Genomic DNA, 18,401 nt, shown 5'->3' on the forward strand with positions numbered 1-18,401 from the left:
CCCGTATTTGTTGCATTTGTCCCATTGCTGTCGTTTGTGTCCCTTGTTGGAGTAAATCAGATCTCCTGAACATTTCTCTCTGTTTAGGTTTATTGGTGTATGTACCTCTTTTCTGATCGGTAGTCTATATAAAATTTTTACACAACAGAACAGCAGTATTGTCAGCATTCCTTCATGAAGGTCATTTTCACCCCTCCCCCAATTAGCCTGTGTGTGTGTGTGCACGTGTGTTTATCAGCACTTCATTTGGTAATTGAAATGGAGTTTTTGTCTTGGTCGGCTGTAAATCATTGGTGTCAGTCATTCAGGTCTTTAGAGCTTTGTCTCATTTCAATCAAACACGAGTGTCCTATAAAGGGCCTCTCACGCCCTCGTACAACAGCTGGGATGCTTTACAAAACACAGGCTTGCCCTTATTAGCTGTTGTAGAGGCACAACACTGCTTTCTTTCTTTTTAACATTTCTTAACCCTTAAATGTCTACAGGTTTTGTGCTGTGTGTTGTTAGTAGTAGGGCTGGACCTGTTATGTGATGATGTCTGTAATGGCAACTGCTATTTATTTCTTATAAAATTGCATTCAATATTGATTGTTCATTTCATTTTCAGCATAATATCACATGATCACTTAACCTAAAGAAATATAAGGCTGAAAGCTCAAAAATAAGTAAAGCCTGGCTGTGATTCGTTGATTATAAAGGGTAAAGCAGTCGTATTTCAGTTTCCTTTTATGGACAGTTTTCCCTGAAAACAAAACAGTTACTTATTGGTGTCTGATGCTGCAGCCCCATATTAAGGTGAAGTAGGAAGTTCAAAGGATAACAGAATCTTTGTAATTAATGCTCTGTAGTTCTGCTGTTCTGAACTGTCTGAGGACTCACAGTTTATAAAGTATGTAAGTTCTCAGAATTTATCTAATTAAACCTTTTAAGTGTCTCTAAAGCTTTCTACACTATATTGCCAAAAATATTCACGGTCTTTGCACGTATATGAATTTGAGTGACATCTCATAGGGTTTAATATGATGTTACCCACCGTTTGCAGATATAACAACTTCAACTGTTTTGGAAAGGCTTTCCACAAGGTTTGGGAGTGTGTTTATGAGCACTTTTGACCATTCGTGGGGTCAGACACTGATTTAAAGTTACACCTATATAGCGCCTTTCTAGAAACCCAAGTATGCTTTACAATCAACACAATATTCAATCCACACACACTGGTGAGAAGTGGCAGCCAAACGTGCACAGAGTACTCTCAACCAGGAACGACTATCCTCCTGGAGGACTGAATCTCGCACTAAGGTTTCACCCAGGATGGATCAGCAGTCCATATATGGGCACACACACACACACACACACAGTAATATATTGACTTATGAGTTTAATTCTTTCTGTGACCGAGTTCATAACTCAGTTTGCATGTATATCAAATTTAATTCAATTAAAGTTAATTGAAATACTATTATCAGTTCCAGCCCCCAAAAAACCATACCAGTTTTTTTGTTACATGTGTTGTACATGAAGATGCTGGCAGAGATGGAGGAGATTGGTTGGGGGAGTTTATCATGTCATGCTCTACCACTTAAATTAACTTACTTACTACATACTTAATGCTACAATTCTACAAAAAACAGCGATACAACAGAGATGCTTGCACAGCAAAAACAGTGTGAACTAAACGGTCACTGGGCTACATAGTAGCGAGTGGTGTAAGCGTGTTCACTGGTAATTCATATTGCAGCTCGCATCAAAGAGCAAAAAATTGACTGAACAAAGGCTCGCATCTTGGAAAAATTCGTAAGTTGATTCACTCGTGAGTCAAGGTATCACTGTACAGACATTCACTCACACCAGGACCGCCATGTGGGTTTATTTATTTATTTATTTATTTATTTTCATTTATTTATTTTTTGGGACTGTGGAAGGAAACTGGAAACCCATGCAGAAATGAGAGCCAGATGGGGCTTAACCCAAGATCCCAATGCTGAGAGGCAAATGTGCTAACCGTTAAGCCACCCTGCCGCCTAATGTTGGGCGAGAAGGCCTGGCTCGCAGACTCCACTCTAATTCATCCCAAAGGTGTTCTATTAGGTTGAGGTCAGGACTAATTGGAGGCCAGTCAAAATCGCTCATCCTCGTATCATGTCTTTATGGACCTTGCTTTGTGCACTGGTGCATAGTCATGTTAGGACAGGAAGGGGCCATCCCCAAATTGTCCAAAATCTCTTGCTTTGCTGAAGCATTAATAGTTCCTTTCACTGGATCTAAGGGGCCATGCGTAATCCCTGAAAAACAACCCACATCATAATTCACCTTTCCACCAAACTTAACACTTGGTACAGTGCAGTCAGACAAGTACCATTCTCTTGATAACCGCCAAAACCAGATGGAGAAGTATGGTTCTTCACTCCAGAGAACACATCTTCACTGTTCCAGAGTCCAGTAGTGGTGTGCTTTACACCACTGCACCTGATGCTTTTCATTGCTCTTGGTGATGTAAGGCTTGGATGCAGCTGCTCTGCCATGGAAACCCATTCAATGAAGCTTTATATGCACTATTTTTGAGCTAATCTGAATGCCACATGAAGTTTCGAGATCTGTAGTGATAGGATCTACAGAAAGTTGGCGACGTCTGTGCACTATAGGCCTCAGCATCTGCTGACCCTGCTGTGATATTTTACGTGGCCCACCACTTCCTGGCTGAGCTGCTGTCATTCCCAATCACTTCCAGTTTGTTATAATAACATTGACAGTTGACTGTGGAATATAACGAGGAAATTTCACAACTTACACAGGTATTATTATTATTATTATTATTATATTATAGTATTATTATCCTATCACGGTACCACTCTGGAATTCACTGAATTCCTGAAAGTGACCCATTTTTCCCCCCCAAATGTTTGTAGAAGCTGGCTTGACTGGGGAAAAAAAACCTCAAATCAATGATTTGGATGTGTGAGTGGCAATATAGTGTTTGTTGCTTTGAAGAGGCTCAGACCTAAAAACATTTTAACAGCTGATTCTGTTAAAATTTGTGAGATATTTAATTATTTAATTGGTTAAATGATTCTACTACCTTAAGAAATATAATGTTAATCTACATTATTATTTTTTATAATCAATTTTAGTTGCTGCTTATAACTTAAAAATACAATAGGTCAATACATTGAATCGATCAATTTCTATATATATATATTTTGCACGTGTTTTAAATAAGTGGCTGATGCTTAAGTATCGGCCATCGTTGCCATGAAACGGTATATTTTCTCATCTGACCAAAGAACTACTTATCTGGTAGTGTCTTTCAGATTTTAATCTGTAGTTAGACAAAAGAAAAGTTTTCTGGCTGGTAGTGGTTTGTTTTCTCAAAAATCTGTTGCTTAAAAACAAATAGCTTACAAATATGTAGTTCAAAAATATTTAAAAGATAATGGCACAAACTAATTAACTGCACAAGATTTAGTAGATCACCAAAACTGTTCCAATCAGATCTGCTCCTTAAGTCTGTCATCTTTCAGAGACAGGAAAAATTATCTCTAGTTTCACTTCAGATCTGGGGGCGGTGGAAAAGGTTGTGAGAAAGCAATTCAACAATATGTTTCTGAAAGAATCTGGAGTATTCAAAAAAGCTGTTACTGAGAAAAGCAAGCAGCAAAAAAAATTTCACATTTGCAGATCAAGCCTAGAAGCTTCTCATGTTCTTAAATAATGGGGAGCTGTAATAAGGGCAAAGGGTGGATGCAGGAAATATTGAAACGAAGGGAGATGTTGAGGCTACTGTTATTTTCTCTTAAATATCTGTTTTGTTTCGGGTTTTTTTTTGGCCAATGCTAATAAATAAAGTATAATGTGAATGTTTTAAATGTGAATGGAATGACTTTTGAACAGCTCTGTATAATCACTGTATTGCAGATTACTTTAGACTGTAATTTATTTACCTGTGGATATGTAGTTTTATTCCCCCTTTGATAATTAGCTCATTCATGTGCATGAAGCTGGAATGTAGTCTTGCTCTGTTAATTGAAGTCTTTGTATGTTCCTCTTGTGGAGTCACCTATTCTGTCCTTTATTGTTTTTTATTCTGTGTTGTCTTCATTTACCACACCGGTGCTACTTGCTGTTGGCAAGCTCTGTAAAAGGTGTCAACCGTGAGCGTTTGAGAGTGTGGTTAAGAGTGTGTGCACACACATTTCCCTCCTTTCTCTGGACTTAATCTTTCGTGCCCGACCTCCTTTCCTCCCTTTTTTTCCCCTCACACAAAACCACGCGTGAGTCAGCGTTGTTTCCTCACACCTAAGTGTGATATTGTCTGGACCACAGTGTTTGAGTTGCTGGTCACTCTAATGCTGTATCTCTATAGTCAGGCCCACAGCATTGTCTCTCTGCTGCTCATTAACTTAAATAGGACTCTCGCAGGAAACCACAGCCTGTTTATGACCCCGCAGCAGGTCACCGCTTCACTAATGGATGGGGGCCTGCCTAAATAAAGCTTAACAGCTCCTTTAATTTCTCCCGCAGTGAAGCAGTAGGAAGAGCTGAGAGCAGCACTCACTGATCTATTTGTTTTTCCACCTCCCATTCATTTAGGGGTTGAGGGTGAACAGTGTCCTACTCAAAGTCACGTACTGTAAAATGCATGCCTTAACATTATAGGCAAGGGAGAAATAATTTAATTTTCAAAAGCCAATCTGAACTAAGATATTAAGAAATATGAAATGTGTTTCTCAAACAGTGAAGTCTTCTTTTAAACTTTCAGATGTCTTTTTTTTTGTAAATTTAGTAGAGTGAGCAAAAAAATAAAAGTTTTAATTATCATATGTAGTAACCAGGATGACCCACTGTCATTAGTGTTGATTTCTGTGGACTGCTGTGAGTGCAATCAAGTGACTTTTACATAGAACAAGCTCTATGCATATTTGTATATGGTTTTGAATTGGCCCTTGTACATCAAATTTGCATCAAACATGCACAGATTTGACAAAATATTAATAATCTGATTCATGAAAATCTATGTGATAGATGAATAAGCCTCAGTGCGTTGACTCAAGCACTGCCTGCTTTTGCTTTATTTACATATTTACATGAACAACGCCCTAATTCCTGCCTATATCTTGGTAGTTACCCAATGATAAGGAAGTCAGAGGCTTGTGTATGGTGTCAAAATAGGTTCTTACTTTCACCTCCAAAAGTTTCCCGCTTTTGACAGGGGGCGGGATCTAGACAGTCATTGGCTGCTGAAGTTAAGCACCGCCCATTCTGCACACCCCACTACGTCAGCGAGAGTGCGCCAATCTTACCCTAATTGGAAAATGACTCTAAGCTTCTATGACGAACTGCACATTATCCAATCAGGGTAAGATTGGTGCACACCGGCTGACGTAGCGGGGTGTGCAGAATAGACTGGATGGGCAGGGCTTCTACACCCTGACTCCCATCAAAGGTCAAAAGCGAGAACCTTCTGCAGGCGAAAGTGAGACTGAGAGAAGCGCAACTGAGGAAAGGCAGAATGAAAGCGAACACGGATTCTTTAAGAATATTAAACTTATAATAGATGATTATATACTGAAATATTCTGTTTACAAACCTGTTTTTATAAGTCTCCATGTTAATGACAGTTTTCTCAATTACAAAATGTCATTTATTGGTTATGGGTTCTGTTTTTTGGTTCTCAGAACTTTAGAACCTCTTGTGAGCCTATAGTTGTGAGCTGGAGTTGGAGCAGTGAGAACACTGCTTCCCCTTCCCCTTGCATTTTGAAATAAGCAAAATGTCTAATTCTTTTGTGAAAGAATCCCTCCAGCCTCCAGCTCGCTTCTCTAAGGCCACCGTTGCCCCAGCATGTGCCCCCTAGTGCGTGTGTGCGTGTGTGTTTCACTGCACGGATTACTTTAAATGCGGAGAACATATTCCTCTGTGTGCTAGCACAGTGGTCAATAAAGTAATTCTAATTCTGATACTAATTCACTACTCATGAGTCTTCATGTCTGTTTTTTTTTTTTTTTGTCTTATTTTTGTTCTTGTAATTTCCAGACTCTTGTACAGCTTGGCCTTCAATGCACGATTCCTTAGACACTTGTGGCACTTAATAACATCCATGAGGACAAAAATGATCACAGGGTAAGTTTTCTATCTTAAAAAAGAACAGTCTTCATTCACTAAATTAGGAGCAAATATTTAGCTTCTAGTTTGTGGAAAGGAAGAAAAAAATTGCATATTGAATGTTCAGTGAAATATTGCAGCATTTAAAGTTGCAGCACGGCTTATTATAAAATGGCGGAATGCATTCATTCTATAGGCTCTCTGTACACTTTTGGATATATACTTGGACAAATAGCAGATTTTAAGTGAATAATTATGTAGGCCAAATACTTTAATGGTGGGACGGACCACTGGGTAATAATGTTTTGCTTAGTTGCTGCTTTATAATGTTGTTTTTCTGTATACATTCTACAGGTCTCTGGTTTCTCTGCTACAGCTAATGTCCCGTGGTTCTCCAATGTCTCCTGAAGATTCCAACAGGATTATCCCTCTCTTCTATCTGTTCAGTTCCTTATTCAGCCACTCCCTCATTTCCATCCACGACACAGAGTTCTTTGGCGACTCTATGGATGGTAAAAGTCCATACACACACACACAGGAAAAAAACGTAGATGGACATCATTGCTGCTGTTGGGGGGAAAAACTTATCCCTCACACATAGCCTTAGGAGAGATATTTAATGAGCAGTCATGATATTTATTCTTTAAATAGAATATAATTTCCAAGACACATGGAGTGAAATAGCCTGGACAAGAATAAACATTATATAAAAAAAGAAGTGTGGCCTGAAGGGTAGGCCAGAGCTTCACGAGTACGGAAGCAAATCTGTCTCATCAGACTTATTGTCTGATTACACCTTTGAATTTGTAGCACTGAATTTTTTTTGCACTAAAATTATGCATCTGAGTTTAGTTGCTTTTGAATTTACGTCTTCAGATTCCACTTCTGAATACTATGCTTCGCAATTATGCATCTGAATATAATTGCTCTTGATTTAAACTCGTGAATTTTCAAGAACACGTTTTCACTGTTATTATTCAAGGTTAATAAATTCAGATAAAAAAAATTCAAGCTTAAAAAAATTCAAACAATATATTTCGAAGTTGCTCAAATTCGAAAGGCCAAATTCAGATGCCAAAACACCTTTTCATACGTTTTTAGAAGTTTTTCTGTATTTTAAGTGTAGCAACAGACATTTTATTTAAACAAACTTAAAACAATTCCAGATAAATATTCTAAAGAAATTTCAAATTTAGTTTAAAATGTAGTATAAGGTGCATCAATGTAATTTGTGTAACAAAAATTTTAAATGTTATTACCCAGTGCAATTCGCATGAAAAAATAATTCCTTACATTTGTGTAAGATAGTGTATTTGTATTTTTACATCAAAGAAAACCATTAAAACTTTCCCCTTTGTCCTGGATTTACAGGTCAGCAGCAGCCATCGATGATGCCCTTCTCTCTGTCTGAGCTGGTAACGCTGTCTCGATGTCTGCGGGATGCATGTCTGGGCATCATTAAACTGGCCTACCCCGAAACAAAGAGTGAGCATCGAGAGGAGTATGCAGCCGCTTTCCGCAGTGTTGGAGTCAAAACCAACAGCCAGGTCCAGCAACGCATCCAGGCCCAGCAAAAACGCTGGGTCCAGCTCTTTAAGGTAAAGGTTTAAGGTTTTTACCACTTTTTCAATTTGGTCCCAGTGCTAATGAAAACTAGTGAAACTGTATATATTCATTCATTGTCTGAAACCACTTATCCAGTATAGGGTTGCTGTGGGTCCGGAGCCTACCCAGAATGACTGGGCACAGGGCGACACACACTCACAATCACTCACACACTCGCATCTATTGACACTTTTACTTTTTGAGTAAAAAAAATATTTTCATATTTAGTAAATATTTTAATCAGCAAATCATCTGTTGGTCTTAGTGTCTTTTTGATGTGTAGCTGATGGAGTTTGAAAATCTTTTCCAACTTTTTTTTTCTGAGGAATTGGGAGCTTTTCTAATTTGAGTCCATTTTCTACTTAATAGTGCCATTAGCTTAATTATCAGCACACTAGCGTGTAACATCACTCGTGTAAAAGATTGCCAAGTTGCCTTTGAGCCTTGAGTAACATCCTCATTACACTTTGCAGCTCTTCCAGTGGAGTTGAGACAAATTTTGCTAGGGAGCTGAGAGCAGATGATGTCTTTGAGGGTGTAATTAGCTGAGGTGGGGGTTAATGAGGTGGTGTGTGTGTTCATGTGTGATTGGAGGGGTCAGCGCTGCTCACTCAAGCACACGCCGGCACAGGAAACGAGGAGATGTTTACAATATCTAAGAGAGCAAGGAGTAATGGCTAGTTTCAGTCTCATCACACACAGCTCACAGCACAGATGGCCATTTTGTCTTTTAGACCTGTCCCTACAGCCCCTTTTTGTTTAAGCCCCCAAGAACCTAAATCTGAGTTTGCTTTCTAATTGTGTTAATTCTAATTGTGGATTCTCAGGCCAGCAATGTAAACTTACAAATTCTTTCTTTATGAATATCTTTCCAGAGTCTAATAAACGTAATAAACGTATTGCTCACTATTAGATATAGAATGGGAAGTCCTAAAAAGCACAAGGCTACCATGGCTCCCTTTGTTTGAGCAATCTTGCGCTTGAGCTGGCAGTAATCCTGAGCCTCACTAGAGATTCACCCTGAGTAAAACCCGCGCACATTTCAAGGCTCACACTAGGTAAAACCTATACTCATTCTGAGGCTCAGACTGAGTAAAACCAGCGCTCGCTTCGAGACTTACACTGGGTAAAACCTGCACTCATTCTGAGGCTCAGACTGAGTAAATCCAGCTCTCGTTTCGAGGCTTACACTGGGTAAAACCTTCACTCATTCTGAAGCTCAGACTGAGTAAAACCAGCGCTCGTTTCGAGCTCATACTGAATTAAACCAGCACCTACTCTGCTACTCACACTGAGCCAGACCCGTGCTGATTTCACTACCCATGCAAGCTCTAGAGCTCAGTCATTCCAAGTCTCACACTGAGTAAAACCAAATTCTGAATGATCTTTAAGCTTCTCATTGGTAGGTTTTTGCATGTATGATCGTATGGGAAGTAGTGTTAAGATATGCAGTGGTAGGGATGTGTTTGTCAAATACAACTGTCATAGTGCAAAATCCCAGACTTGTGAACATAAGAGCTATTAAAGTAAGCTCTGTTATATTGATGCTAGCATAAACCCCCTGGGGTTGGTTCACAGCCTGGCCAAACTTTGCTAAACTGCCTACTTTAGATTCACCTACACTACCTACTTAAGAAACATCTAGAATAGATCTTTAAATAAAATGAGCAAAAAACATATATATATATATATATATATATATATATATCTGTGTTATAAATACAAGTCCAAATCTTGCTAAATACTTTAAAATGAATTGCCTTACCACCCCCCCCCCCCAAAAAAAACCCCACAACCTACAACAATGTCATGCTTCCCATCCCCACCCCACCCCCAATTTTTGCGTTTGTCTTTGTCCTAGAATTTCCTGTTGCATAATATTATGTATAAAAAAATCTAAATATAAATACAACCATGTGAAACACCAAAGCTTTTCAGGGATTTCTAATAAGCAGGGTATGCATTTTAGTCCTTACCCTCCCATTGATAGAATGTTAAAGACACCTATATAACAAGTGCTGTGCAGTCAATGGTGGTCCGGCTAAATTAGCTAGCCCAGTCTTGGGTTATATTACTTTAGACTCTCTCTCTCTCTCTCTCTCTCTCTCTCTCTCTCTCTCTCTCTCTCTCTCTCTCTCTCTCTCTGTCTGTGTTTCTATCTATTATCTATTTGTAGTCTCTCTCTCTCTTTTTCTCTCTCTCGCTCATTGCACTGCAGTGTTGTTAGGAGAGAGCTGCTCTTCCTCATGTCCTGGGTGCAGGAGGCGGTGCTGGGTGATTTTTATAAAAGATGGCATGGGCGGCCTGCTGTCAGCTGAAACGAGCTGTTAAAGCACTGAGCAGCACAAATGCATTTTCCAAATTGAAGGTGGGATTTACAGTCAGCCGGACCACCACTGACCCCGCCCCTGCTAATGTTTGCCTCGGGCTCTCGCCTGTCCCTCCGTCGTGTTTTATCACCCCTATTGTCCGCCTATCCATTTAATTGAAAGAAGTTAATTGAATGAAAATGATCAACTAAGCTTGTATTAATATTGCTAATGGAAGGTTCCCTCTTGGCTGTGTTTGGAGAACGGTGACACGGCTGGAGTTTGGGAAAGGCCCATTATGGCCTGCACTTAACCTGATGGGCTAATTAACCAGTGCTCATTCATCCCCACTACCCACCTATGGGGGCGCCGAAGAGCCCCCGTCTTCTCTGCCGTTTGACCAGCAACAGCATTTTGCACTTGCCGTTATTGCCGCCGTTTAGGCGTTGGATCAGTGAGATTGATGGCCGTCCTCTAGAAATGGCCAACACTTCGTTTGTCTTAGGCAGCTGTATGGGGAAATCGCCTTGTATAGATATCACATCCTAACGTGAATTGGAAGTTTACCATTTCTGCTGAGTAAGGAGGTTAAAAAAAGCATCAAATGCACTACATTTGCTGTGGTCATGTCTTCAACTAGCAATTCTTGATTAATGTTTCATGATTGATTCAATATTTTCCTTACATAGCCAGTTACATAGCTCCTCATCAGTATTTCTTCTATAGCTCCAGGTATTCAGTAGACCTGTGTCTATCGGGCTTTAGTAGTTATGTGTGTCCTGGCCTTCAGCTGTTATGAATTTCAAGGTCTTCAGTAATTCCGTATCAGTAGTTATGTATATACAGGTCTTCAGCAGTTTTATAACTTGCATATCGCTTGTTCTTTACTAGTTATGCATCTCAGGTTTTTAGTAGTTATGTAGCTACAGGTCTTCAGTAGTTTATTTCTTGATGGATTTGTTTTGGATCGTCCATATTGCCTCTCTCCCTCTCGCTCTCCTTCTCCTCTCAATGTCAGCAGTCTGGTGGCTAATTAGCAGCATCGACTGGGCCATGACTGCTCATTTGTCTTCTCCACTCACCAGCAATTGGCCAGTAATGACCCTAGAGCTGCCCTTCATTTAGAGAAGAAGGCCAATCTGAAACAGTATACAATCATTTGCAAGTTTTGGTGCACTTTGTAAATAATGCGTTTTGTGGATTTTACATTAGTGTACAGTCTCTAATATGTTAAATTAAGTAAATACGGTGTAACTATGTGTTAATATGTGCAAAGCTGTATTTGATGAAAACGTTAAATTAGTTCTCCTTATTTTCACTGATGTAAACTCTAAATAGATGTGTGCACATTTAATTTATATATTCATCCTGAATTTGTCCAACATGGCATGTCTTTTTTTATTATTATTTATTTATTCAAAAACAAATGGTAATAAGATTGTAATGGTAATATTTTCTTCAAAACTTTTCCCCTTTTCAAACCTTGTTTTTACACTTTGCAGCTCTGATCACTTATGTGTGTATGTTTCAGGTTATCACAAACTTGGTGAAGATGTTGAAGGCACGAGATATCAGAAGGCCATTCTGCCCCAAAGGTCACTGGTTGTCAGAAGAGGTCAACATTAGAGCTGATAAGGTGCTACTGCTGCTGCAGAAGCCAGGGGCTTATATTTGTTCTGAAATGTTTCTTATTGTGAATTCAAACAAATGAACCAGATATAATGAAACTGTTTTTACATTATAGCTGTGAGTGAACTGAACTAATTTTGTTGAATCAAATTGAACTTGGTGTGCTCAATAGTGTTAAATGTCAGTTATCTAATAATAACTTGAACAAATGTTAAATACGTTTAAGAAAATGCCAAGTGATGAATGCCAGGCTTAGGTCTTGATTTTTTTTAACCTGTAAGTGATATGGTGTGTGTCTGTGCATGTGTTTTTTCAGGTGACTCAACTTTATGTCCCCTCTGCCAGACATGTGTGGAGGACCAGGAGAATGGGCCGCATTGGACCTCTTCAGTCAACATTAGATGGTGAGAAATGATCCGCAAATAGTGCTGTATTTACTACTTTTTAGATTACAGTTGACCTAGGCGTTATCATTAATTGATTAAGTTTCACGTCGTCAATGACTTATTGACATATTCAGAGTTGATTGGTTAACTAATAAGTTATTTAATGTTGGCCTTACTATGCTTTTGCTATCTGGCTAAAGTCATCACCTTTTTATAAGCAATAGAGAAATGACAGTTAGAGTTAGGTCTTCACTGTCATTTTAGACAATGAAAATCAGGAAATCAGAAAATAAGCATTGTAGTAATATGAATTTCTGAAAGCACCCCTTATGATTTTAGTATAGGATTCCATGAGCAGTTTTTAAGGCCATTTTAGATTAAACGCCTGTGTTTATTCTAAAATGGGCATAAAAGTGGTCATGGAATTTGTAAAAGATAGTCCATAAATATCATTTTAAATCATCATTTGTATCATCTAAATACAGAAGTAAAAGGAATTTTAATTAGCTAAGTACAAAGGGTAGGCACAATAAGCTAATGCTTCAGCCTATACCTTTTTGGTTTGTAATTGTTTTGTTTTGACTGTCATGTCTATTAATTTAATATTTGTTACCATTAATATTGTTGTCTTCTTTTTAGGTAATTGTTATTGTTGTTGTTGTTATTATTATTATTATTATTTTATTATTATTATTTTCTATATACTTTATTCATTTTGAAAACCGAAATAAACACTAACTAGCTAACTAAATTTGTAAGAGAAATTCACAGACATCAAAGCCCTAACAAACCTACAACTGTAATTTATTTCTAACAACTGACTGATGCTTGGTTAGACTATAGCCCTTGTCAGTCAGCATGGTATAAAGAAATTCAAGATTTTTCCTACTCAGCAAAAACTGGATTCCTCGTTACTTGCCAGTTGTTCTGGTAGTTAATAATGTGAATGTGTAGGGACTTCAGTTCAATTCCTTGGGGGCCTTACCAATGACAGAGCTTGATTTACTGTATCTACTTAGAAAACTCTCAATGGACAATTGTCCGATCAGGATATTCTAAGAAAGCTGTATTTCATTGACTTAATATATTCAGTCTTGCGGTAATCCTTTTATTTATATATAACATATTACTGATCCAGAAAATTATTAATTGATAAAGTTGGGCTTTCATCAAGAATGTATTAATATATTCAGTGTTAATTAGTTAAGTAATAAAGCTAATATTATTATTATTATTATTATTATTATTATTATTCCCATTGTGCTCTTTTTGTTTGACTAATGATGATTAGCCTTGGTAATCCATGACTGTTGGGTTTAGGCTTTCAGTGTAGACTCTATATTTCAAAAAGCGCTAAAAACTGAGAAAGTAAGTTCCATAGTAAGGCTAAAACTAATGGGTAAATGCAAACACAACACAATTTCTTTCTCATTATGTATTACTTAGTCTTAATGTCTTTATTTCAGACATCATTATGATTCTGTAAATGCTTAGAGCAAGGGGGTGCACCACTCCAGTCCTGGAGGGCCACTGTCCAGCATAATGTGGTGATCTTTCTGCTCACACGCACCTGATTCAGCTCATCTGTTAACTGCCAGCCTTACTGGGTGTGTTTTAACTGGGGAATCACCAACTTTATTGGGCACTTGCCTTCCCCCTTGTCTAGAGAGTCCTTTGGATTTATTAAAGGGCAAATTTTTCTGTCTTTTTAACATTATAAATAATCATATGAAGAATGGAAAGTGTGATGAACATATTAGACCTTCATTCATTCATTCATTATCTTTAACCGCTTGTCTAGTTCAGGGTTGCGGTGGGTCCAGAGCCTACCTGGAATCATTGGGCACAAGGCAGGAATACACCCTGGAGGGGGCGCCAGTCCTTCACAGGGCAACACACACATATTCACTCACACCTACAGACACATTTGAGTTGCCAATCCATCTACCAACGTGTGTTTTTGGACTGTTAGAGGAAACCGCAGCACCCGGAGTAAACCCACGCTGACACTGGGAGAACACACCAACTCCTCACAGACAGTCACTCAGAGCGGGAATCGAACCCACAACTTCCAGGCCCCTGGAGCTGTGTGACTGCGACACTACCTGCTGCGCCGTATTAGACATGTAATCAGAAAAAAAATCTTAACAATACTGAGCCTGTATTAGCCTAATAGCCCATTTGTGTAAACATAGTGGCTTTTTCCTTTCAGCAAATGGCTCAGCATTCATGCTGTGTGTGTGCGTGTGTGTGGTGTGAAATCTAACCAATAACAGCATCAGTACTCAGGGGCATAGGCGCTTAAAAATTCAATTAGCCTAAGGCAAGTCACATCTGGCCCCCTGTTTATCTGGACCCCTTTCATTTCCTTAAATGAACGTTTGCATTGGTGACGAATGGCCCTTGTATTGACCACACCATGCCATAATTCTCTCCCCAAGATGGCGTGTTGATAGGCTGCATCAGAGAGGAGAGAGAGAGAGAGGACTGACTAATTGAGCAGAATAATTGCGCTGTACTAGCAGCATGGTCGACAAATGATGCTTCTCCGTTGCTGCTCCCGTACGTTCTATCCCCCTTTGCTGTTTGAAAGGTCTCGAGGACGGAGCTTTAATCCCAAACAAACGTCTCCGTAATGGCCTGAGAAGACAGGTGGACGGATGCAGGGCTTCATACTTAATTAAAAGTGTTTGGCGGCTGAGGGAGACACAAGCTTGAGCGATCTTTAATGGGGGTGCTCTGTAAATACTGGCTCCCCACTAACTGCTAGAGCGTGTTAGAGTACACATCCAAATGATACTTTTTGGTTCTTTTACTGCTCCGTCAAATGGACTGTAATGTTAACCATGCCTAAAAAACACGTTCACACCTCTTCAGAACAGTCAGCGTTGTCTGGCTGTCATGCAATATTTGCACCACTTTTCTGTCTTAAAATAATTAATGGATAGTTTGCCAAAGACTCCAAATATAGTGCATCAGCCAAGAAACACTGAGTGCTGATAGATTTTAGGAGTCATAACATTGACCTAGGCCCTTTTTTCTCCCATCTGACAGCCTTATAGACCAATGTGCTGTGATATATGAACCTCCTATTATGAGATATACATCCCTGTACATTCAGTCTTGCTGGTGTAGTGGATATAAAAAGGACAAATATATTAAAAGAGAATTTTATACTTATTTTCTTCCTCAGTCGGGCTGGAGCCTCCACCACTGTCCGTATCAGAGGAGAGACATCTTGCCATCCTCACAGAGCTGCCTTTTGTCGTGCCCTTCGAGGAGAGAGTCAAGGTAGTCCAACCCCTGTTTATGTCTGTTTCTCTCTTTATATTTTGGTCCCTGGCGGATATATTGGCTGTCTGGTAAGAATCGGCCGATGTATGAAGAATTTAGTGGAATTGGTGAAAGCCGAAGTATCCTTGATAATTAGTGACTTGTCTTATGGGCACCATAGTCAAGGCAGTAACTGTAAGCATGGGGAGTTTTCTCTGTTCTACCCTAGACAGTTTTAATATTCCATCTTTCACTAGATGTTGGAACCTTGCTGTGGGAATATGGTTACATTAAAATATAAGAGCATTTGTGGTAGTAATAATTTACAGGACATTATCTACAAAGATTTTCTGTCTTATCTTTTCTCCGTGTTTATTTCTTTTTTTTTTTTTTTCTTTTCTGTGTTGTAGATCTTCCAGAGACTGATCTACGCTGATAAACGTGATGTACAAGGAGATGGCCCTTTTTTGGACGGGATCAACATAACCATTCGGCGAAACTATATTTACGAGGACGCCTATGATAAACTCTCTCCTGAGAATGGTACAAGACAGTTCTGTAGAAAATATTTCATTTGTAGTGCTTAACCTGGCAGTCCAAGTGTGTAAGGACAAATTAATCTTTCAGCCATAAGAAGAGTGGCAGGATTATATATCTTGTTTTTTTTTATTTTTTTTTATGATTTATGATGTGTAATTTATTATAAGCAAAGATGGACTTTTTGTTTTGACTCTTGACTGTCGCTTCACAGTGAGGTTTTGTTTTTGTTGACTTCATTCCCCTTTAAAAGCTGGCACTTCAATTTTTAGTTTCCCTTTGCTTCCAGAAAATCAATCCTACCCTTATTTAAATTCAGCATAGGTGCTTTTGTGCAGCTACCCGCAATTAAATGTCTTTGTTGTGTCCAGAAGAATTCCATTACCCAGTGTTGGTTCCCCCCTCCCTCTCTTACACAATCATTGTAATATGTTACTGGCAGAGAATTTTGCTGTAAGTTGTGTTATGAATTTAAATCTCTTCCTCTGAATCTGTTTCAGAGCCAGATCTGAAGAAACGCATCCGTGTTCACCTCCTCAACGCTCATGGCTTGGACGAAGCAGGCATCGATGGTGGCGGGATTTTCAGGGAGTTCCTGAGTGAGCTGTTAAAGTCAGGTTTTAACCCCAACCAAGGCTTTTTCAGGACCACCAATGAGGGGCTGCTGTACCCCAGTCCCACAGCTGAGATGCTCATTGGAGAGAGCTTTACCCAACACTACTACTTCCTTGGGCGGATACTGGGCAAGGTATGTCTGTTGGAAGGGAGTAAGCAGCACATTTAGTTTTAGAGGGCTCTTTTGACAATGCACACCTGAGGCAACTCCACAGTAAAGGCCTATTCACAGAGATTTATAGCGATTAAAAAAAAAAAACATGTCAAGTTTTGAAAACGAATACAAACACATTTAATGCTGTCTTTCACACAGAGAGAGACTGGGTGCGATGCTGTGGCAGTTTTTCATTTAGACCCTGTTCTATGCTTGGTGTTGGACAGATGCATTAAAATCAGACTGACCAATCAGAGCTCCATTGTCAAAGTTGCAAACCAAAGTAATGAGCATCAAGATAGCAGCAGAATACAAAAGATTTTTTATGAGAGGAGCAACACGCAGAAGCAGAACCTTTAACTCCCCCATGGACCTATAGAAGTACCTCTAAAACAGCTCATTTTACAGCTTTAGGTGTGGAATGAGGGGCTGGCACTCCCCTTGTTGTCTTTTCTGCAAAATCACTGGGCACAAGGCGGAAACACATTAAGATTCTTGCTTAATATGATGTCTCCAAAAGTCAAATTGACTAAAATATTACATTTAAAAACAATAGCTTTTGGCACCCATTTAGCAGTTTTTTACAATTCACACAATTGTTTTCTACTTTATTATGTTATCCCAAACTTTTTGACTGGTGGTGTATGTCTTGTAAGAGTAAGGTAAATCAGGTGATTTGGTTTTCTTTGCAGTTGGATAGACTCCAGTTAAACAGATAGCTTGAATCAACAATGCCAACATAGCTAGCAGTGATTAAATGCGGATAAAGCCTCAGACATGAGTTTTAACCATTTTAGAATGATACTTTGTCTGCCAGACACACTTAAAAGCATATTTCAGAGTAACAAAAAGGTAGTGTTCAATTTCTTACTGCCTCCAAACTGAATACAGGTCAGCTGCTGATAAGGCACAGTCTTCTGTTGACCACCTCTTCTGGCTGTTATTAATACAGTATAATACCAAGAAATGAGCAAATAATTTTGAATAGATGGAAGAGTCAACAATACCTGTCATTTATTCCTGTCACGTGTGGAAGAGTCAATATTGCCTTTGGTCTAGACTTTCAGCAAGTTGGATATGGTGTCCATAAAGTTAAATGATTTGACCCACCCTCCAATAATAACTAAGCAGTCATTGAAAAGTGATGTAATACCTAAATTATGTCTCCTGCTGTAGATTTCCTAATAAACCCTTTCAGACTTTTAACATCTCCACCTTATTTTCTTTCCCAAGTACTTGTACATATTTCTAACCATAAACCAGTCTTCAAATTGGTAACTTTACAGAAGAAGAGGAAAGTGTTCTTAACTTTAAACCCCCCACCCCCTTCAACCAAGTTGCTTTGGATCATTTCAATTGGTCCACCTATAAAATACTCACATGCTCTTTGTTTTAACTGGTGATTCCCATTCCATGTTTAACTGTTTTCCTACCTCTTTCCTTTTTGCTTTATTTTATCTTTGAGTGTGCAAAAGCATGCATTGCACTTTCAGTTTGAATCATTGCACCCTTAATTAATTCCTAAACAGGTCAATTAGCTCTTTTTGTCAAATGTATCAACATTTCAACAGTAGACACCACATGTATTGCTAGTTGCAATGCAGCATGTTTAAAGAGTCACTGTATGCCCAGACATTTGTAGACATCATTAATGATGAGTGAATTCATCCATCTTAAGATGCACATAATGTGGACATGCCTCCATAATCCCCTTGGTAATACATGGTCATTAGAATGGAATGCTCTGGTCAATTGAGTCCATCAAGTAATTTGTTGATGAGTTGCTATGGAGTG

At 38.9% G+C, this 18,401-nt stretch overlaps 1 protein-coding gene across 2 annotated transcripts in view; it reads left to right on the forward strand.

Moving 5' to 3' along the window:
- The window catches only part of ube3c (ubiquitin protein ligase E3C), a 47,674-nt gene that overhangs the window by 15,095 nt on the left and 14,178 nt on the right, over positions 1-18,401 (forward strand). For both annotated transcript variants that reach the window (XM_066681494.1, XM_066681495.1), the window contains exons 12-19: positions 6,031-6,117; positions 6,454-6,611; positions 7,471-7,697; positions 11,545-11,649; positions 11,959-12,046; positions 15,222-15,319; positions 15,712-15,844; positions 16,339-16,586. In XM_066681494.1, coding sequence (XP_066537591.1) covers positions 6,031-6,117; positions 6,454-6,611; positions 7,471-7,697; positions 11,545-11,649; positions 11,959-12,046; positions 15,222-15,319; positions 15,712-15,844; positions 16,339-16,586 — 1,144 coding nt within the window. The remainder of the gene's footprint in view (positions 1-6,030; positions 6,118-6,453; positions 6,612-7,470; positions 7,698-11,544; positions 11,650-11,958; positions 12,047-15,221; positions 15,320-15,711; positions 15,845-16,338; positions 16,587-18,401) is intronic.

This window comes from Hoplias malabaricus, chromosome 9 (assembly GCF_029633855.1).
Source record: "Hoplias malabaricus isolate fHopMal1 chromosome 9, fHopMal1.hap1, whole genome shotgun sequence".
Classification (NCBI taxonomy): domain Eukaryota; kingdom Metazoa; phylum Chordata; class Actinopteri; order Characiformes; family Erythrinidae; genus Hoplias; species Hoplias malabaricus.